At 34.5% G+C, this 23,392-nt stretch overlaps 2 protein-coding genes across 2 annotated transcripts; one reads left to right on the forward strand and one right to left on the reverse strand.

Moving 5' to 3' along the window:
* Positions 1–2,743: 2,743 nt before the first annotated feature.
* On the forward strand, positions 2,744–8,330 carry LOC108453184 (coilin). Its single transcript, XM_017751139.2, has 13 exons — positions 2,744–3,232; positions 3,340–3,404; positions 3,491–3,772; positions 3,877–4,098; positions 4,302–4,371; positions 4,718–4,795; positions 5,267–5,435; positions 5,566–5,606; positions 6,104–6,295; positions 6,384–6,455; positions 6,545–6,694; positions 7,349–7,523; positions 7,993–8,330. Exons 1-13 carry the CDS (start codon positions 3,044–3,046, stop codon positions 8,178–8,180), a joined length of 1,893 nt encoding a protein of 630 aa, XP_017606628.1. The 5' UTR covers positions 2,744–3,043; the 3' UTR covers positions 8,181–8,330.
* A 390-nt stretch (positions 8,331–8,720) lies between these two features.
* Positions 8,721–13,220, reverse strand: LOC108453183 (protein-tyrosine-phosphatase MKP1-like). The gene is made up of 2 exons (XM_017751138.2): positions 10,142–13,220; positions 8,721–9,103 (listed from the first exon to the last, which is right to left on the reverse strand). Exons 1-2 carry the CDS (start codon positions 12,656–12,658, stop codon positions 9,032–9,034), a joined length of 2,589 nt encoding a protein of 862 aa, XP_017606627.1. The 5' UTR covers positions 12,659–13,220; the 3' UTR covers positions 8,721–9,031.
* Positions 13,221–23,392: the final 10,172 nt, after the last annotated feature.

A 23,392-nucleotide genomic window follows, 5' to 3' on the forward strand; every position in this document is an offset into this window, starting at 1 on the left:
AATTCATCAGCATCAAATTCCTCATCATAATATTTCCCACTAAAGAAAATATATGATTCTAATGTAATGTGATTAATAGTTGAAATCTAACCAATTACCAAATCAATCAGCAAGATTCACCTAATTACACTAAGACCCTCATTAATGGAAAATTTTGTAATTAGATAGCCAAAATTTACTATTGTACTTATCCTTTTAACATTTTCAGGTGTGACAATAACCATGCAGAGTAGTCTTGTTGATTCCCTAATGATGATAAGACTTACACACATAGTAGAATAACTATGCACTAACAACCCCCCAGATTCACTATCACCAACACTCTAACCAAGAATCCCCCATCATAATCCTCCAAGAACCTCATATCAATCCCTATATCCTCGGTCTCCGTATCACCAACTCATAGCTTCATAGCTACAAAACTATAAATCGCCTTAAACAACGACATCGCACTAGCCAAATGGCAAAGTGTTGTGATGTAAACATGAACGCCCCAAAACAACACCAAGATCACCATAAATGATAATAAGGATAAAACGACATTCTGTGTATCAACAATAATGACAAACAAGACCAAGAAACCAATCAACAAGCTATTATAAACAATTATCAAGAATGAAACCCATGTGAAAGTTATAAAAAAGGCACTTAAAAACCTTAGGTATGGCTAAGATCATGGAAGTGAAAGAGATTAGCTTTGACGTGTAGATTGATGCTTCCATAAAGACAATTGTAGTTGTTGATAAAAGAGAGAAGGCAAAGAGAAAAATTAGGTAACAAAACTGAAAGGTTAAGCTCATGATGGGTCAATCATATTCCTTTTATATTTTTAATTTTATGCTTTTAATTTATTTTTTTCAATAAAAAGTGTTTTTGCACATAAGAGACAAATGAAGTTAGAGATGTGAAGAAAGAAAGGTTGTTGCTACCGCATGAAAGAAATGAGAGGGTTTAGATGCAATGAAAAAATGTGAAAAATAGAGAAAAGAGATAAGAATAATTTTTTTGTATAATTATAGAAAGGTCCCTAAGTTTTAGTCAAAGTAAAAAAAAAATTGTCATGTGTCATCACTTAATGGGCTAATGTGCCACGCCAACAATCCATTATAGAAAATAAATTATTGTAACATGAGTGACTAGTTTGAGCAAGTATTTTAACTAGAGTGACTAAATTGAATAAAAATTTAGAGTGACCAAAAGAGGACAAAACGTATATTAGATTGATCTTGGGTGTAGCTAACCCTTACGGTCTATTTGGACAACACAAAGTAATTGAATGAAAGTGTAATTACACTCTCTTATAATTACAAAGATTGTAATTCACTAGGCATGTTTGGCTGACAGAGTGTAATTATATTGTAATTCCCGATGTCATGTTTGGTAGTATAAATTCTAATTATACAGTTACATAATTTATATATATATTTTAAAATATAAATTACTATAAAAATTATTATTATGATAAAAATTATTTCTAAAAAGTAACAAAAATTAAAATCATATCATCAAATGTAATATGTTAGTCTAAAAAGTAATTGATAATACGATTGCTAATAATAAAAATAAAAATACATCATATATAATTTTATCTAATCGTTTTAGTGAATATTTGTTGAGTTATTTCCTCTTTAATATTTAACATATTCTCCTTATCATCATCTATTGGTTCTTAACGATTTCATTATCATTATCATTATCATTTGAATATGCATAATTAAGATCATTAAGATATCCTTCTTTAATATACCCTTGAAGTATAGATTATCTCGATTTCACCTATCATTGAAGTTAAATATGCACCATGCTAGTACGATCCAACCTTATTTTTTATACTATACTAAGATAATGTTGTTAATAAAGGGAATATTTTTTTTTAAAAACAACAAATGTCTTCTCGACCATATTTCGAAACATTGAATGTCTCAAATTTAAGAGTTTAGGAGTTGTCTATAATACTTGTGTCTTACACCATTATCTCAAATGGCATTATAACCCTACGATATGGTGCAAGAAAACCTTTTGTAATTGTATAATCAATATTGATCTTATAATATTTGAGTTCAAAATCTAAGTAATTTGTAACTTTAATTATAAAAGCTTATATAAACTTAAATTGGAAAAAAATTATACTAGGTTCTATTTTTTATAATACATAAATTAAGTAAATAAATATAAAATTTATAATATATAACTTTTATAATAATGGTTTTATAAATTGTTAAATAAGTTTCATAACACTTCCTACAAATAATATATTTTTTGTTGTAACTTTAGAAAGGTTTTATTTATAAATAGGTGGTGATAAAAATAATATTTTTATGAATAAGTATATTATTTTTATAATATATAGCATGAATATATAAATAAATTATGCCAATACTTCTTAACCATGATTTTTATAAATAAATATTTTATAACACTTTTATAATATGTAAATTATTTTTATAATAAACTTTTTATCATAACTAAAAAATTTATAATATAAGAAATTATTTTACCATAACTAGTCCACTTATACTTACTCATATTTATAATATAATTTTATAATTTATATAAAAATAATTTTAAAATTAGATTTAAGTATAATTACGATTACTCTAATTCTTACTCTCTCTCCTAAAAATTAGAAAGTATGATTAAATATTCTAATTATAAATAAGATTAATTAATTACAGTCCAAATATTTCACTCTTGTATAATTATAAATCATTACACATAAATTCGATTATTGGGTAACTTTCCAACCTAGAATCAATCAAACCAATTTGTCAAATATCGCACCCGCTGCCTTGTGGCCTGTAGTTCGAATATCGAGTTTTAGCCCAACGAAAAGGAATTAATCCAGGAGCAACCATCCGGCCCAAAGCCTTTTGAGCGCACCCAGACAGCTGGTGAGTCATCATGACTCGACGGTCGACGGTCTCCAACTCACAGTCACAGTAGAGTAACCACGAAACCCCGGCAGAGGGTTTATGAAACGAAACGAAGGCCAAATAACAAAGTTCACCTTTGGGTTTTCTTCAAATTTCCTCAGACTTCGAAAATGGAGACGGCAAGGCTCCGTTTGGTGTTCGAGGATCCGAACATTCTCAGCAAGTCTCAGAAGCAACAAGGCCTAAAGCGAAGCTGGTTTATCCTTAAACCCCAACATCAAACCATCTTCGATCTTTCCTCCGATCTTCTCCACATTTTCGACCTCCAAAAGTCTTGCCCTAATGGCCTCATACTCTCCGTATGTCTCTCTACCTCTCTCTTTCCCTCTCGCACCCGTCATGCCCTAATATATATATATATATATATATATTGGTGCTATGTTATGCCATTGATTTTTCATTGCAGATGGATGGCTTTGTTTTGCCACCTTTCGAGCCAACTTGTATTTTAAAAGATAAAGATATTGTCAGGTTAGTATATGCAAATCGTCTTCTTTTTTCTTTTGTAAAATGTGTGTGCTTTGTTCTGCATTTCTAAATTTTAACTATGAAAACAGTGTGAAGATGAAAGGAGGGAAATCGACCGAGATTATTAAGGCTGGAAATGGTATGAATTATTTGGAAGAATTGGAAACAATGGAGCGACTGCCCGTTAATACCGGCGTCAAGCATCTAGCCAATGAGGAGTTTGATAAGGAAACCGGGGGATACAAAAGCGAACTGGAAGAAGATGAGCAAGAACTTGCGCCATTGGAGGATCGAGCACAAGTTGAAAGCACACCAATTGAAAACATGGTTTCAAAGAAAAGAAAGGCACGGGATAAACTTCCGAGCTCTAGGTAATTTACTTCATACAATTTTCATTAAACCTTCTTCTTTTACTTGGTTTGTTAAGTAGTTACACTGGTAATTGCTTATTATCTTTAATTACATTTACCTTCAGGAAGAAGAAAAGCAAATTGGCTACTGCTAAAAAATATCCGGTTTCTGGAGATGATGGAATTGATGTTCGTCCAAGGAAAAGCAAAAGCTCTCATAAAAAAAAGGTTTCCACCAATGACAAGGTTGTTGGTAAGGACAAGCCAGCTGACATTCAGGGAGAACCAGAGAATTCAAGCAGCCCTGAAATTGATGAAACTGGTGATAACAAAACCAATCTGGGGAGGTAACATTTATCTTGAATGTAGGTGATTACAACATATTGTAAGAGAGAAAGATTGAAAATATTGTCTGGAGTTTTAAATCCCTCAATTTGGTTTTGGTTCACCTTTTGTGCAAAATTAACCCTTTTTATTTTCCTTGTCATTGCTTCTCTTATATTTGCCTTGTGGAAGGGTATTTCTTCATTTGCTTGCTTCTGTATTATAGGTCCTCCCAGCTTCAAAACACTGGTAAAGGGAGTGCTGATGAACTTATTACAACTACTGAAGTTAAAAAGGTTAACATTGTTGTTTTGAATGGAATGAATCATTAGTTTCTAATAAGATTCATTGATGTCCGAGATGGTATCTTATTTCTTGGAAAAATGGTTATGAAGTTGTGTTGTGTCCATGAAGAGAACGTCATTGTTAGTAGAAGCAATAAACCTGAGCCATGCATCTACCTAACACACATATCCATGTCACATAACATAGTTTGATGTTGATGGTTGATGTTCTTGGCATGGAATTTAGAATTTTATTTTCATATATTTCAGTTTGTCAACCAATCTTAATGGTTTATTGCTTTTTCCATATTCAAATTCTAACACAAGCAAACCTTCTATTTAATTTCTTATTGTGCAGCTCCCTAGCAGAAGTGCCCGACGTAAAAAGGCTAAAAGGCGATGGTTGAGGGAGCAGGCCAAACTTGTAAAGGAAAAGGTAATTTACTCTTTAGAAAAACTGTTAAGTTATTTTGGACCTTTTAAGGCCAAGATTCAGATAAGCAGTTCTAGCAATAAAGAAATAATGCTTACACATAAATTATTAAAGTTGACAATGCAGTGTTTCTTTTGTTTATCATAGATGACTGAGTAATAATATACACTTTTTTTTTTTTTTTCACTTTTAGATGCTTATAAGCAAATTGTACATGGATGCAATTGAGAGTTAGTGTGATTTCTCCTTGTTTATTATAGTAAGGTGAACATTAAAGGTTGCAGCTTTATGTATTCTAGTATGTGAATGCATGCAGACATGAGTGCAATATTTCTTACACTGTTTGGTAAGCCATAAATTTTGTAAACTAATAAAGCATATGTATGGTTTGTTTGTCCATACCTATTTACCTTTAGAAAAAGAAATTCGTACATTATTGACTTTGAAGATAATTAAGTTTTAGCCAATTTGCAGCTGCAGTCAAAAGAGCTGCTGGGAAAAGATGATGAGAAATCACCTGCAAAAGAAAATCTCAAATTTTCGGAAGAATGTCTACAAGCAATTAGCAATAATGATGTTGAGGATAACGTGGTTCCAATAGTAGTAAGGCCAGGACATATTCGCTTTGAGCCCCTTGAAGAAGGTCTTGGTTCTATCTCTTTCTGGTTCTTGAGGCTTAGCTGGGTGATATTAGTGATTCACAATCTGGAATTGCAACATAAAAGCTTGAGAAATGGTTTACAATGTGTCTGACATGTGTTCTTGTTTTCCAGAAAATGCTGAGCAAGCTAACCAATACAGTCAAATTTCAGTGGTATGTTTTATTGATACTTTTATCTAGTTTATAAACTTCACCATGGCTCTGTTTTTTTTCCTTTTATTATCGATTTTTTGGAGAAAGTAGTTCGAGGAGTTGTAATGTCTAGCAGCAATTGGATGCCAGGGTGTGGGTGGGTGGTGATCTTATCTTAAAAGGAAGGGGAAGGAGGGGAGGGAGGGGTTAATTTGCAGGTGAAGGTGTTATTTTGGTTATGTCATACCTACTTTTCTGCAATTCTTGTTTACATATATCTGCATAACATATTTCCTTTATTTTCAGGTTCACAGTTTACTTGAAAAGAAAATAGAGCTAATTTAGCATACCCTTCTTTGCCCTAAAATTTTATCGTTGTTATCACGGCCGTCATTTTTTATATTGCTTAATCCAGTTCGTTAGTTTGTAGATGCATTAACATTTTCCAACATGGTTTCTTATTCAGATGGCTACTATGTTTTCATTGATGTCAAATTTTGTTGTTTGGTTATGGCCAGAAAACCTTTCAATGGAATGGAATAACCAGCAAGAAGAAGGGTCAAAAATGGGGTATGGAGAAAACTTTTCTGAAAAGGAATGATAACAGTTTTAGCCATGTGAGTTCAGAAATGGTGGATGTTAACGATAAGGCCACTGTAACTAATGACATGGACTTTGACAAGCTTATGCCCTATTCTAGCTTGCCTAAGGTATATTGTGTTATTTTGCCATATATTTATTTTGATTAATATCTTCAGAGATAGAAGCATTAATTCTTTTTCTTTAAACATAATGCAGGAGGGAGATTTAGTTGCATATCGCTTAGTTGAGCTATCTTCAACTTGGACCCCTGAGCTTTGCTCCTTCCGGGTGCTGCTCTTAACTAAAATGTTATTGTTTTATAGTTCCTAATCTTATCAACATTGAATTTTTTTTTTTTGACCTAATTATGCTTATAGGTTGGAGAAATATCACATTATAATGCTGAATCCAACAGGATTATGCTGACACCAGTGCCAGGATATCCAAATGCCTTTGAGAAGAAAACAGATGAGGAGGCTTCTGAACTACCAGATACATCTCTTTACGGAGAAGATGGGTCGTTAGAGGCATGTAACTGGAATTATATATTTCTCATCTGATTAGGGATTCCTTTAGTTTTCTGTGCATGTGAAGTAGGTGGTCAGTATCCAGCTTAGACTTGTCAAATCCTTCACCATGTCTTTCTGCAATGTATTCTTTCACATGTTATACTTGCGCTTTTGAAAAATTTACATGCGTGTTGAATGTTCCTTGTTTTTCTGGGACTTGTGTCATTTTGACAACTTAGACATTGAAGCTTGTGAAGTAGGTAGTCAGCTTAGACTTGTCCAATCCTTCAACATTCATCTCTGCCATATGGTCTCTCATTCATTTTAGTTATGCTTGGGAAAGTTTTCATGCATGTTGAGTGACCATTTGGACTAGTCAAAGTCTCATAGAAGTTCAAACTATTTTTTGAACCATCTTATATGGAAATATATACGAGAGTGATGACCTCTCCCCATCAGTTGTTCAAGGTTACAGGATTAGGAGTGTCTTTAACTATAGTTGGGTAATATGAATAGAACTATGGCATCTTAACATCCGCATATCCGTAGCTCATGTCTGTTACAAAAATTACTTGCCAGGGCTGAGTTCCAGCAGCTGTTTTATTCTTGTTGCTATTGTGTTTTCTTCCATATTGCAGAAAGCTAACTAGACTTACTATCATTTTTACCCAGATAGATTATTCCTCTCTAATTGATGTCCGCCTCGTCAAGCTTGGCATTTTGAATGCCACAATAGCAATTGCTGATGACAACAATGAAAAGTATGCACAAAATCAAGATGTTTTAACAAGACAACCAAATGGCAGCAAGGAAGCAAACAGTGTCTCAGCTGCATCTCCTGCACAAGGTATGGATAATGCTCAGTGTTGTGGATGTTTTGTGGGCCAAACCTATGCAAGGAAAGGCCATTAGTTTCAATTTTCTACTTAAGACTTAGTTTTCTCGATTGCAATCTTATTTCAGTTCATTTCTTTCCTTAGGTTTCTCAGTTGGGATTTTATTTCAGTTCAATTCATTTTTTAGGTTTCAATTGCAATTTTATTTCAGTTGATTTCTTTCCTTTCTAGAATAGGTTTCCTATTTGTGCAATAAGACTGATCCTTGTTTAAAAGGACAAATGGAGTAATAAAACTTTAAGTCAAAACTTATATTAGAAAACCCTAAAGAGATCTGAGTCTTTCTAATGAGTCCCAAGGTTTCAAGCTCCTTTTCATGATCTTGAGTGATGCCCATGACTCAATGACTAACTTGTCATAACATTCTGTGTGTTGAAATATCAGGTTATTGAACTGAACTAACTTCATGTTTTTTGGCAGCTAATGGTGCGGTCAATGTATGGGAAGAAATTAACCAGGCTTTGAGTGCAAAGAAGGCTGAGCTCTCTAAAGAGGATGGTTGGAGTCGAGCAGATAGTTCAGGTAGGAGCGCCTGGTCTTTTCGGGCTCTCAGACGCAGTGCTCTTGGCCCAACTATGGCCTTCTTAAGAGCACAGAATGGGATCTGAGGAATGGCACCAGCATCAGTTTTAAGTGTAGTCTCTCAATGTTTTTGAACCTCTGAAAGACGAGAGCAAGGCAATTTTGTTTTGGCTTTTGCTTTGTCAAGTACACAAAATTTTCAAGTGTCGTCCAAAGTTAACGTCTTTTTTGTAGAATGCGAAGCCGGTTTTCACTTGTTTTACTACAGAGGAGTTTTAATCTCTGTTTTTTTTTTTTTTTTCATATTTAATTCCATGAGGGCGTCTTTTTTGGCGGAGATAGCTTGTTTATGAGCAGCAGATTCAGGTTTAATCAGATGAATTACTGATTGTCGAGGAAAGTCTTCAATCAGAGCTGCTTCACTTTGAAGAGTTGCAAGAGATGTTAACTCGAGGAGTAAAAATTCTCACAGGCTTGGAGGTTGGCACTTGAAAGTTGAAAGTTGAAACTTGAATTCAATTATCATTTACAGATAATTAAACAATCACCTTGGTAGATAATGCAAATAAAGGTGACGATGCTGAAGGCTTGGATTGAACATGTTTCTATACAAACAAGGCAACATCTTTGGTGCAACTGAAAGACTATAGAAATGATTGCAACTGAGTATTTATTTCAAGTTCCTATTGCTAGAGTACGGCAGGGCTTTATTTTCTTTACATGTTTTGTTAAACAATACCTTAGATTTTGTCAACAATACATCACACAAGCAGATAGAAATCACTTGCACTGCTTGGGATGCCAACTCACCTTTCACTGAGCTGCCATTTTTCCTGCTCTTAATTCATTGAGGATGTTAGGAAAAAGATCATTACCAACCTCTTCAAAGACACCCCAAATCATGGTTAAGCCCCTCTTAAACATGGAAGCCCCCCATTCAGTCTTCTAGAACCATATAACAGTTGAAAAGGTTCAGGAACTGCTCTGGCTCTTCACCTTCTCGAACTATCTGCATGTTGAGTAAAATTTACACGTTAGATTTTACTTCTGTAACTTATATCCATTAGCTAATACTATCAGACCACGAGCAGTCTAGAACGGCTCTACAACCTAATGCATTTAAGTTCATGTTTAGGCAAAATAAAAAATGAAACAAGAATGTTAAAGGACACTTAAAACTGCTCCAAAAGAAATCTTCAGAGAAAGTGAAGACATGTCATATGCTAACAACGATATACAACTGAAAAGCACAAAATGCCATCCTCACTCGGGACTACGTCACACCTAGTGGCGGAGCTAGGATATTAATCTTGGGGGCCCAAGTTAAAATTAGGTTTTTCAAGAAGATTTTCTTTTTGTTTTTATCAAGAATAATTTTTTTAATATTATTTTTAATCCTATAAAAATATTGGAAGGGCCTAATTATATTTTTAGGAGGGCTATAATATATATGCAGAGAGAAAAATTGTAAAAATCTTAAACCTTGTTTGAGAGGGCTATAGTGTAAATTTACAAAGGATTAAATTAAAAAAAATTAAACTTTGGGGGGGGGTCATGGCCCCCCTGGGCCTCAACGTGGCTCCGCCACTGGTCACACCCCCCATTTTTGTTTTATTGTAGAAAGGGTGTTCAGCTCACTGCTAAGGTTCAAGTCCTAGCTTGCGCACTTGATGGGAAAGGGATCAAACTGTGTATCCAACTTGCCTTGAGAGGATGCCCATGGAACTCATCTTTACTACTGTTAGTTAGCTACAGGTATAGTCCAGTTTTCCATGCCATTTTTTCTTGTTATTCTTTATCTTCTTTATTACCTAAGAGGAAACTGATTCCACTTTGATGGCTCATGATGAAATCCAAATCAGTAATAATGATTTATTGTAGAATGCTGAATTCTAAGTTCTACTGCCAAGGTACAACCCTAAGTCCTAACTACCTAAAATACAAAAAAAAAAAAAGAGGGAAAAAAACACGAATAATTACAAATTTTGAAGGAACATAAAATTTGTCGTGTAACATTCAGAACAGAAGTGCAGGGTAGCCAACTAACCTGTATAGAGGCATTTAGGGGCAAATCCATTTTATTAAGAAAGTCATGGCCAATAGATTCCCAGTGATGATGGCTGTTCCCGTGTGTGTCATCACAGCTTAAAAATTGGCTCTGCCCTTTTTCACACACGTCACGCCCTAGCCAGATATATAAAACAGTAGAATGATCACTTGCACCCAAACTTCTTTCCGAAGCCAACAACATATATACTGCTGCAGGCTCGAAGATGTCAGATCCATGCATCTCCACTTTATTGAGTGTAGGCCACTGATACAGAGCCGGGGTGGTTACCCTGGTAGGTGTCTTAAAGATACCACTAGATTGAGCTTGACATTCTCCATATTCCCTTTTATCTTCACTCCTATGTGACTCAATGCTAGGAACAGCTTCAACGTCTAACATTAACTCTTCTCCACCGTCTTCAGGTTCATAGCGATTACAATCAATGACATTCATTACATCATCCTCCAAGTTAGGCAGAGAAAAGGACCTAGACCTTACAAGATTACTAGGGACTTGTGCATCCGCTGATGGTAACCACATGCGTGGTGGAGGATGACTCCCCCTGCGCTCTGCAAGTGAGGGGGGAGTACCTTTACAAGGCATGCAAGGATTTTCCACTCTCAAAATACGATCAGAAGAAAATGACTTTGTTGATAATGGGAAACTTTCTTTATATGGTAAACAAGAATTCTCCATCGAGGAAACATTCTTTTTGATTGCAGACAGATCGGTGGCTTCCAGGCCAGAGGGTGAAGGCTGCTGAGAAGACAAATATGACAAGTCAGACCAATTAGAGGATGAGGGTGAAAAGGTAAAAGAACTGGCATAGTCAGATGCTGAAGGTGAAAGCGAGGGAGACTTGGAACTGAGTTTTGGGCTGATAGCTGCAAAACAAGAAAAAGAGTTTGATGAACCGCAAGGAGAGCTTGGTAATAATGGAGAACCAAAAGGTGTGACTAACTTTTCTACTTCTTCACAAGGATCTTTACTTTGAATCGGGCTACAATCTGGGAAACAATCAAAGGATTCTGGTTTACCACATGGAAAGATTGATGAAGATGATGGTGACAAGATCAAAATGGTATCTTTTGTATCTTTATGAATTTCCATAACCATATCTGATCTATCATTGACTGGAGACAGGTTACAACAACCCAGTTTGGATGAATTTAGAAACTCTTTCATGATTCCATTAGCAAACTTCTGTCTTAGCCTACCCCATCCATTTTCTCTGGCAGGAAGGCAAGTTTCTGATTCAGTGTTTGACACTGAAAAAGGTGGAACAACTCCACCAGCAAGTGCTTTATGGAAAAGTTGAAAATCCAAATCATAATCATCTACCTTCCTTTCACCTACAAAAATTTTGCTTACTGCAGCTATGTTATCATTCTCAGAAGCCAACTTAACTACCTTCCTGACCTCAGCTCTGTCACATCCATCTGCTGAGATCTGTCCACTAGCAAGGGCATCCCAGAATTCCAAGGGCTCATCACCTTCTCTCACAGTTAAAATAGGACCCTTTGCCTGTTCATACCGAATAACCTGATTGGCAGCTGATCCAGCACTATTTGACATTGCACAGTTGCATTTCTTTCCAACCCAAACATATATGGCAGAAGGAACATGCACAATAAAGGCCCCACGAGAGTCAAGTGCGAGTTTACCTGGATAATTTACCATTTTTGGCACAAGATGAAGAGCATCGTATGAGGAATGTGGAGCCATCCTATACATCCTAAGCACAGAATTGGGGCTTGCAGGCACAGCATGAACCCTCTTCTGGCACTGCAGAAGTTGGAAAGCAAACCCTGTATTTGGATTAGTCACCCCTCGAGCTGCCTTCACATACTGAAACGCGTCCTCAAAGCTATGTCCTTCCCTCCACATGAGATAGGCAATAACCAGAGAAGATGATCTTGAAACTCCTTGGCAGCAGTGTACCAGCACCTTCCCGCCTTGTTCTTGGACATCTTCAAAGTAATCAAACACATCATAAAGAACGCTGGTGATATCTTCAGACGGGCTATCTTGTAACCAAAGTGTTTTATAAACAAGATCATGCTTGAAATACTCGGGACAAACAAAGCCAACACAGTTCAAAACATGAGTAATCCCATTTTTTCTCAAAAGTTCCCTATTCTTAGCCACGGCATCACTCCCTAAATAAATATGTTCAGCAATCCTGGAACACTCCTTATCAAAGAAAGCTAGCTTATCCCTCCTCAACTGAAACTCCCTATTGGAACCAGGACTCTCAAGGGGCTTAACAGAGCCCCTAGGCGTCTGGGGATTAGGCCAAACACCAAGATCATCAGAACCAGCTTTTGGCCACTCTTCCACAGGTCTCCTTGTTATAGAAAGGGGAGGCAAACAAGACCTCCCCTTTGTGTTTTGCGGCGGTCTGGGGTGAGGCTTAATTGGGGAACGGTCAGTCCAAGAAACAGACCGTAGATATGGTTTACGGGCAGCAACACCGGCCCTGGCATGCCGGTCTTTTTCATCTTCGCCTAACATCTCTAATAACACACACACAAAAAAAAAAAAGGGCCGGAGAATTCTAACAGAAAATTCCAACAACTTAATTGATACCCATTAAAGGATACTTCCAGGAAATGAAAAATATAGTCATTTTGATAATAAATAAAGAACCCTATTTTCAACCAAAACCCCTTGACTCTTCTCTCTTTCTTTGTTTATATTTTCCAAGTAAATGTACAAAAAGCCAAGACAAAGAACGAAGAAAATTCAAATACGAATATGACCCAGTAAAACTTGTACCTGCTAGTCTTAGTTATTTACCAATAAAAAACCGTGATAGACAAAAAAGAGCAACAAGAAAGAGAAATAAGTATTGTTTATTTATTTTAATAAAGCTTAGCTTAGCTGAGAGAGCCTGAGATATTTGAAGAGAGACTTACTTGAAGTCTATGGAAAACTCAACTTTGGGTAGCGGAATTTTGAGAAAGAAAAGAACAGAGTCTGATGGAGCGAGTTATGGAAGACTCCGAATTAGCCGGTACAAAATTCCGGTTAAAGTTTTAACTTATTTTCGTGACCAGATAGTACAAAATTACCATAAATTATAGAACTAGTCGCTTAAAGTTTTATTTTGATCATTTAATTATTAATTTTTTAATTTATTTAATTTTTAAAATTAAATATTCTAGTTGTTATTGGATTAGTTTCCTTAAATGAGTGATTGAAAATTAAAGTGGTTTTTTTATTGTTTTAAAACAAATTTAGTCCTTTGTTGTTTACATATTTAATCAATTTAATCTTAAATCTAAAAATTCAACAAATTTAGCCTTCAATATTCACAAATTTTGTTATTTTTGTTCGATTCCTAAAAACTCAATAAATTTATCCCTCAACATTTATGAAATTTATTACTTTAGTTCTAATTCTAAAAGTTTGAAAAAGAAAAATAATTTTAAAAATTAATTTTGAATTAAAAATTATAAAAAATATATTTAAAAATTCTCAAAAGCATAAATAAATTATAAAAAAAACAAAAACATATGTATTGAAAATACAAAAATACAAAAAAAGAAGAAGAAGAGAAAAGTATATCAAATGATTCAAAAAGAAATGAACACAAAATAAATTGATGACTATTAGAGAGATGAAATTGGACATCCCCATACGACATAGAATCGATAAAGTTATCTCTCTTGGTTCAGTTCAACTTACATTTGCAAACAAGACCTCCCCAAGAGGCTATCCCTTCATGATTCGCTACAAAGGCATTCCTTTCATATTGCGCCACATAGGCATTCCTTTCTTGACGTGTTTACGATATGGATTTGCCTAAACACACGTTATGTGAGGTTTTCCTATCATCGTTCTGGGACATATAGGGAAACACATTAGGTAATTATTGTCCTTTAGTTCCTTTCGGAAGGTGCTATGGTCATGGGCTTTTCCTTCAAGATCCATCTAAAAGATCGTGTTTTTTGTCCCGACGAACCCCTTTATACTCCACCATGGTGAACATACATAGACTCACTTGACAAACTCTTCATGTACTGACATCGCTTTAGACTCAACACTTTAAGTCACTAATCATACACTTCAACACATGCATTTTAGGTGTGCAATACAACTTTACTCGAACGTCACATACTTAACTTGTCAATCTCATACGAACTATACATGCAACCTCAACAAACATGCAAACTATGCATTTTTTGTTTCTATTTCATAGTTCGATCAACTACGACAGAAGTATCTTGTATGGATATTATACATGCAAGAGTTAGTACAGAGACTCACCTGACAACCACATATAGCAGTTTGAACTCTAGATCCAAACTTCATTAAGATATTATAGCAACCATTGCTTATAAAACAAAGGAACACCACTATATCTCATTCGACTAACCATACTATCATTTCAAACCCAAATAAACCCCATACTAAGCCTTGATTCTTCATCTTACTGTTCATACATTCTTACAGACATACTCTTTCATAGCACAACATGCAGAGTCATAAAACTTACCTTGACATGGAGCAATCACTGATAAAATTTGAGTTCACAACTTCAGCTTAGAGAAATGCCTTCGAATCCTCAAGCCTCAGATAACCTTGTCTTAGAAGAAAGAAGAAGAGAACTCCCTTTTCCCAAACTTGAATATCTAAGTTCTTATTAGAACTTTTAACAACCCGTTTTTAGTGGTGTCAGAAATAGTGGTTTTAGGACCAGAATTTCGACAAGTGAATCATTATTTTAATATTTATTTAATATTTACGGGATTGTTTTAAGGTCGCATTAAAATTTCATTAAGAAATTTTGAATTTAAATGGTTAATTAGGAAAAGAGGACTAAATCGTAAAGATTGCAAAAGTGGGTTTCTATTAGTTAAAGGGGTCAAATGGCTATGAAATATTAAAATAATGGAATAATATAGTAATTATACCATTTAAAGAGTTAGGGGACAAATATGGACAAGGTTTACTTGGAATTTTTTATTATTAATAAGGGTAAAATGGTAAAATAGTAAATAAACATAAAATTAAATAAGCTAAAATCATCATCTTCCTCATTTGGTGTCTCCAGAATAGATTCTTTCATGAAAGCTTAGCTAGGGTTCGGTCAAGCTTCATTTTCCCTTGCATGGTTTGTATTCAAGCCTCATTTTTAATGATTTTTATGTTTTTGAATTTGTTTTAGCTTAATCTAGCTAGCCTGAGGGTTAATTTGAGAAAATATTAAATGTTAAGGGACTTGCCATAGTTTTTTTTAATAGATTTTGAAGTTATTTGATAGATTATTAATCTTGGTTGTAAAATAAACATGTTTTGTTAAGTGATTTTTTGATGAAATTGCATTTAGGGATTTATTTGTGAAAATAGTAAAATTTTATGGTAAAATTATGAAATAATGATTTAAGTGGGTTGGTATGAGTCCCTAAAAAATTTGGCTAGATTTTATGGAGGATTAAAATGGTTAAATTTCAAATTATGAGCTTAAAGACTAAATTTTGAAAAGTTAAAATGTTAGGGGTAATTTTGTAATTTTATATAAATATGAATTATGGATTAAATTGAATACTAGAAGTACTTAATTGAATGAAATCATCCATTTAGATCAAGATAAACAACAACCAGACTTAAATCGAGGAAAGGCTAAAGCTTCAGATTAGTGTTCAACTTTACTTCTATGACCAAAGTTATCGAGGTAAATTCGTATGAATTATGATCGTATTAATGTTAGCTAAATCTATTATTTGCTATGTTGTGTTAATATAAATGGAACTGAAATTTTATATGTATTGATGTATGGATGATTGACGTATAGCGAATCCCGTTTGAACCTTAAGAATTCTTAGGATACGAATGACATGTCATTAGGGATTTTATGTTTCAAGTGCTGGTCTTGAATGTCTTACCGATGGCTGACATCCTACATTTTTTGTGGATTCTCCACAGCTATTGTGAGCAGCATCGTGTAGCTAACATTCTGACCCACAGCTCGTGTGAGTGTTATTGAAAAGGAAAGGTTACGGTTATATGGAAGGCACTATGTGTGAGCATTCCCGAGTATTAAATGTAATTCTAGATGGTTCAACCGGTATGTAAAAGAATGGCATGGTAAGTACAATGTGATATTTAATCATGATCTATGAAAAGACTAATGTAATAAATGATGTGCTTATGGAAATCTACTTATATTATGGTTGAATTCATATGTTTCATGAATGAGCTTACTAACTTGTGAGTTTGATGATACTTGTATAGGCTTTTACTAAGATTATGGTCTTGGAAATGACATTACATTTATTCTATAAATTGTGCTAATAAAATGGTAAGTTTTGTTTGAGTGTATGAGCTTACTAAGAATTAGTTGCTTTCATAGTTAATTTCCTTTATTTTATAGATTATCGGAAGCTCGATCAGTTGGAAGCTTGTCGGAGAATCTATCACACTATCCAGCAACAATTTCAGTAGTTTTTGAACATTTTGGCCAAGGTTATAAATGGCATGTATAGGATCTTTTGTAATGGTAGTTTATGAATGTGTTAATGGTTGATTTGGTGTGTATATGACTTTAAAGTTTAGATTTGGTTTGATGGACTTGAAATGCCTTGTCAAGTTGGATCATTTTGACCACTTTTAGGTACTTGAAATGCATTGTGTCTTTTGGTATGTTTGTAATGGTTTGGAAATGGTTATTTGTGATATTATGTGGTGGTTAAATAAACTAGGTTTTGTGCTTGAAATATGGTCATATTGAGTTTTTGGTTAATGATGTTTTGATATACATATGTGGTACCTTTGATTGACATATTGGTTAGGTGAAATAGGATGTTTGAAACCACAAATCCGATGTCAAAAAATTATTTTAATATTATTTTCTGTATTTACAGCATGTTATGTGATATGTATGAAAATTTCATGAGCTAATTTTATTGATTTGTTGGTTAATTTGATAAAAAAAGACTGAATTGCATAAAATGTAAAATGTATGTTCTATTAGTTAAAGGTGTCAAATAGCTTTGACTTTTAAATATGATGGCCTTAAATGGTAATTAGACCATTTTCAATGTTAGTGGTTAAGTAATTTTAAATGTTATAATTTAAAGTTTAATTTTTGTATTTGATAAATAATGTTAATATTAATAAAACAAAACTAAATTTCTTTCTCCATTCATCTTTTTGGCTGAATGTTGAAGAAGAAGAAAACATCTTGTTGTGTTTTAGGGTTCGGCACACTCCTAGCTTGATTAAGGTACGATTTTAGCTTGGTTTTTGATTATTTCTATGTTTTTGTAATCGTTACAGCTCAATCTAGCTAGCCCGCACCTTTAATTTCAAAACTGTTAAAGGTTTTGAGAATTGCCATTGTTGAATCTATGTGTTCTTTGGTGTTTGAAGATGAAATATGAAAGCTTGATGATAGATTTTCATGTTTTGTAAAGTGATTTTTGATGAAAATGCATAATAGGGATTAAATTGTAAAATGTGAAAATTGTGTGGTTGAAATGTGAAATAAATGAAATTTTTGGGCTGTTAGGGACCTATATATAATTCGGCATAGCATGGGATTTGTTGAGTTGTGTGAATTTTGTGTAGTTGTGAAATAGGGACTAAATTGATAAAATGAGAAAGTTTAGGGGCTAATATGCAAATAGCATAGCTTACTTCGTGTTATTTTCCTATGTTTTATAGTGAATCAAGGCTAGCTCGGATTCGGAAGTCGTCAAGAACATCATCACACTATCAAACATCTAAGTTGGTACTTTTGGATTGTACATTTTTGGTATATGACATTTATAGGCTAGATGTGGTAGTTTGGTTGTGATCATAGCCATGAGATTTGGCTTGTAAATGATGTTAATATTGATGTGTGTTTGGCTATTAGAAATGGCTTGTAAATATATATGTTTTGGTTTGTATATATATAGCCATGAGTGATGGCTTATTTTGGTGTGTTTTGGTATAAATGTGGTTATAGTTTATAGTTGCTGAAATGGTTATGCGAATTATGGTAAATGAATCATATTGTTTGATATTGTTTTGGCATGTATTTGGCTAAAGAATTGGTAGTGATTCAAGATTTGGAATAGGTGAAATTATAATGGTATGAATTGTGCATTTGGTTAATGATTTTGTCTGCCTAATTGTATTATGAAATGGTACCATTTTGCCTTGTGTAAGTACATTGATGTTGGGGTGGCAAATTGGCCTTGTAAATGACTTATTTTTGTCCACATGGGTAGAGACACGGATGTGTGTCTCAGCCGTGTGTGACACACGGTCATGTTACACGGTCGTGTGTCCCTTGGTGATGAAATTAAATTAAAGTCAGTATGCTCCACACGGTCTTACACACGGGCGTGTGACTGGCCATGTGGTATAAGCCAGTATACCCCCTAATTGGCACACAACCTAACACACGAGCGTGTAACTTGGCCGTGTTGCGTAAGTCAGTATACCCTCCAGTTTTCACACGGCCTGGTATACGAAAGTGTCTTCGGTTATGTGATACAAGTCAATATGTATGCCCTGTTTCCACACAGCCTGAGACACGAGCGTGTCTGGAGCTGTGTGAGGCACACGGCCTGTTCACACAAGCGTGTGACCCCTGTATGGTTGAAATTTTTCTAAGTTTCTGAAATTTTAATATGTTATTGGCTTAGTCTCGAATCACTTCTAAAGTATGTTTATGGTCTCGTAGGCCCTTATAAGGGACAATATATTTGTGATTAAATGGTATTTGAGTATGAATGCATAAGTGTATGAGTTATGTATGTTAAATGATGTGTATTGATCGGTAATACCTCTTAACCCTACTCCGGTGATGGATACAGGTTAGGGGTGTTATATTTTGTTGGTATTAGAGCTACAATTTAGTCGATTCTAGGACTAACGTAGCGTATTTGAGTCTAGCTATACATGCCATATATATAAACTGAGATAGTGTGATGGCTCCTGACATTTTAAATTGTGTTTTCATATAGTAATGGATCCCAATCGAGCTATAGCCAATGAGATTAGGAGTAATGCACCTGCTCCCGCTCAAAGGATAGTGCCATCTAATTCTAGACCAATGACAGGTAGTCAGGGAGGAGAGGCTAAAGAAACCTTCTTCCAAATGATAAACGAATGATTCACTCAATACATTCGTACAAACTTGGCTGCTCAGCAACCTCCACTCCCACCTATTCCTCAACAAATCCCTATTGTTTCTCAAGTTATAGATCTGATACGTTTGAACAAGCCACCAGTAGATAGGATTCGTAAACACGGGGCTGAAGAGTTCAGAGCTAATGTTGATGATGATCCTGAGAGAGCTGAGTTCTGGCTCAAAAATACGATTCGAGTATTCAATGAATTGTCTTGTACTCCTGATGAATGTATTAAATGTGTTGTATATTTGGTGATAGACACCGCGTATCAATGGTGGAACACGTTGATATCAGTGGTTCCGAAAGAACGGGTTACTTGGGAGTTCTTTTAATACGAATTTCGAAAGAAATACATCAGTCAAAGATTTCTCGATCAAAAGCACAAAGAGTTTCTAGAATTAAAACAAGGCCGAATGATCGTAACAGAATATGAAAGAGAATTTGTACGGTTGAGAAAGTATGCTAGGGAATATGTTTCTATCGAAGAGATTATGGGTAAGTGGTTCATCGACGGGTTGAATGAAAATATAAAACTACTAGTCAGAATTCTAGAGTTGAAAAAATTTGTTGTTCTGGTTGAAAGGGCTTGTAAAACTGAGGATCTTAGCAAAGAAAAGAGAAAAGAAGATTCAGATGCTAGTGACTCGAGAAAAAGATCGATGAGTAAGCCATATCAATCTTCATCAAAGAAATCCAGAGATTTGTACGCTTGCCCAAATGCGTCAAATGAATATTCGAACAGAGATCGTAGAAAACAATACTCAGGTTCTAAAGCTCAAGCTACAACAGTATCGAGTGTTGGCAGTGTAAGAGAAAACAAATCCGTGTGCCAGTAGTGTGGGAGACGACATTTTGGAGAATGCTAGAATAAAAGTAATAAAGCTTGTTACAAATGTTGTTCACTAGATCACTTTATCCGAGATTGCCCTGAGCTGGATGAGAAAGATAAAGTTCAGAATGTGAGACCAAGTAACACGTCGAATAGAGGTAAACCACCTAGAATTGCTGGAAATGTAAGTGGTAGTAGAGGGGCGACAATTGGATTCAGCTATGAGATCCGAGGCCAGAATACTTGCTAGAGCCTACGCTATTCGCGCTCACGAAGAAGTGTCATCTCTAGATGTTATCACTGGTACTTTCACTCTCTATGATACTAATGTGATTGCATTGATAGATCAAGGATCAACTCATTCTTATATATGTATGAATTTAGTATCTAGTAAGACTTTGCCTATAGTGTCTACTGAATTTGTGATTAGAGTATCGAACCCCTTATGCAAATGTGTTTTGGTTGACAAAGTCTGCAAAAATTGTCCATTAATGAATCGAGATTTATGTTTTCCGGAAAATCTAATATTGTTGCCATTCGATGAATTTAATGTGATTTTAGGCATGGATTGGCTAACGATGCATGATGCTATAGTGAATTGTAGACGAAAGACAATTGAACTGAAATGTCAGAATAATAAGACTATTAGAATTGAATATGATAATCTGAATAGTTTGCCAGTTGTGATCTTGTTTATGTTAGCTCAAAGATTTGTAAGAAGGGGGTGTGAAGCTTATCTTGATAATGTACTTGATACAAAAGTGATAGAAAGAAAGATTGAATTAGTACTAGTTGTGTGCGAGTATCCAAATGTATTTCCCGAAGAGTTACTAGGTTTACCACCTATCAGAGAGGTTGAGTTTGGTATTGAATTAGTACCCGGGAACAACGCTGATATCGATAGATCCGTGTAGAATGGCTTCGATAGAGTTAAAAGAATTGAAAGCTCAGTTGCAAGACTTGACAAATAGAGGTCTTGCTAGACTAAGTTTCTCTCCCTACAGTGCACCGGTATTATTTGTGAAAAAGAAGGACGACACGATGAGAATGTGTATAGACTATCATCAGCTCAACAAAGTGACGATCAAGAATAAATACCCTTTGCCATGAATAGATGATTTGTTTGATCAGTTAAAAAGGGCAACAATGTTTTCAAAAATTGATTAGAGATCAGGTTATTACCAGTTGCAAGTTAAAGACTCAGATGTGCCAAAGATTGCATTTAGAACAAGGTACGAACACTACGAATTTCTTGTTATGCCTTTTGGATTAACAAATGCACCTACTATTTTTATGGACTTAATGAACCGGATTTTTAGGTCGTACTTAGACTGATTCGTAGTTGTGTTTATTGATGATATTTTAATTTACTCTCGTGATGAATCTGAGCATGCCGAGCATTTGAGAATTGTGTTACAAACTTTGAGAGATAAACAGTTGTTTGCAAAGTTCAGCAAATGTGAGTTTTGGCTATGAGAGATTGGTTTTCTAGGACATATAGTTTCAGCTGCGTGTATCCAAGTTGACCCGAGCAAAATTTCTGCGATTATAGATTGGAAGCCTCCGAGAAATGTATCCGAAGTCCGTAGTTTTCTGGGACTAGCCAACTATTACAGACTATTTGTGAAAGGCTTCTCGATGATTGTGACTCCGATGACACGATTACTTCAAAAAGATGTTAAATTTGAGTGGTCAAAAATGTGTCAGTAGAGCTTCGAGCAGTTGAAAACATTATTGATAGAGGCACCAGTGCTAGTTCAGCTTGAGTCGGGTAAAGAATTCGTAGTTTTCAGTGATGCATCATGTAACGCCCCTTACTCGTGTTCTACGTCGAAACAGGGTATGAGACATTACCGGAACATTTTACATGCAATCGTACGAAACCATGACGTATATTTTTTTTTTATTTTTTTTATATAACCAAGTTAAAACAATTCAAATTTCATACTTAATCATGCATCCATACCTTATAACTTGAACAATATTAATTAATATCAATGGTCATATACAAAATGAGCTATCAAATATTGAATGCTAACATTTTAGGCCAAATTAATTATGACATAAAACAAAATAACTAAGTCCTCTATACATGCCATAATCCAAAATATTGTTTTCAAAATTCCAAAAGAGGGTTGATAGTGTGACTGGATCTCCAACGATCTCCGAACCCTGAGCTAGCTTGGTGACACTATAAGACAAAGGAAAGGAAAGAGAGTAAGCATAAAGCTTAGTAAGTAATTACGTAAATAATAAACAATTTTTCAACATGATTCTCAAGGTAAAACAATCATAATTGTACAATTACTCATTTTCAAGTTAAGCTATTTTCTTGAGTCACAGTTACTAAATTATTTATAGCTGGAGCTATGGAACTCCAAATTAAGATCTATTAATTTTCCTAGAAACTAGACTCACATATATTCTTACCATAAAATTTTCAGAATTTTTGGTTTAGCCAATTAGTACAGTTTATTCATTAAATTTATCCCTATTTCACTGTCCAACAGTTCCGACCTCTCTTTACTAAAAATTATTTATCTCATTGTACGGGACTCCAAATTAAGAACTGATAATTTTTCCAGAAACTGGACTCACATATATTCTTATCATAAAATTTTTAGAATTTTTTATTTAGCAAATTAGTACAATTTATTCATTAAAGATACCCCTATTTCACTGTCTGATAGTTTTGATCTTTCTTCACTAAAAATTATTTATCTCATGGTACAGATCTCAGATACTGTCCCCAACAATTCCTCTTGAAAATAGACTCATTAAGGATTTTAATAATGTAAATTATGACTCATAATTATTTTTGTTCAATTTTTAATGATTTTCCCAAATTAAAACAAGGAATTCCAAAATCATTCTGACCCTGTCGCGCAAAAATCCAATTATCACAGAATATGAAATTATTTTGCCTTCACCGTTTCTTTTTTGAGAAAATAAACTAATTAAGATTTAATTTCATATCTTATTCAACCTATAATTTAATTTATACTATTTTTGGTGATTTTGCAAATTCACACAAATGCTACTGTCTAAAACTATTTTATTACAAAATTTCATTTTTACACAATTTCACTTCATTCTATCTTACCAAAAGATACACTCAACTATCGAGCACATTGCTCACAACTTTTCACATCGATATACTTGCACTTATTCATCACATAGTCATGTACATATGTATTTTCACTTAGTAAATTTTCTGTCGAACTCATCGGAATAATAACAGATACCCGGTGGCCTGTGCAAATACCACCCTTGTAACCGAACCTATCT

The sequence above is a fragment of the Gossypium arboreum genome, chromosome 2 (genome assembly GCF_025698485.1).
Source record: "Gossypium arboreum isolate Shixiya-1 chromosome 2, ASM2569848v2, whole genome shotgun sequence".
Classification (NCBI taxonomy): Eukaryota; Viridiplantae; Streptophyta; class Magnoliopsida; order Malvales; family Malvaceae; genus Gossypium; species Gossypium arboreum.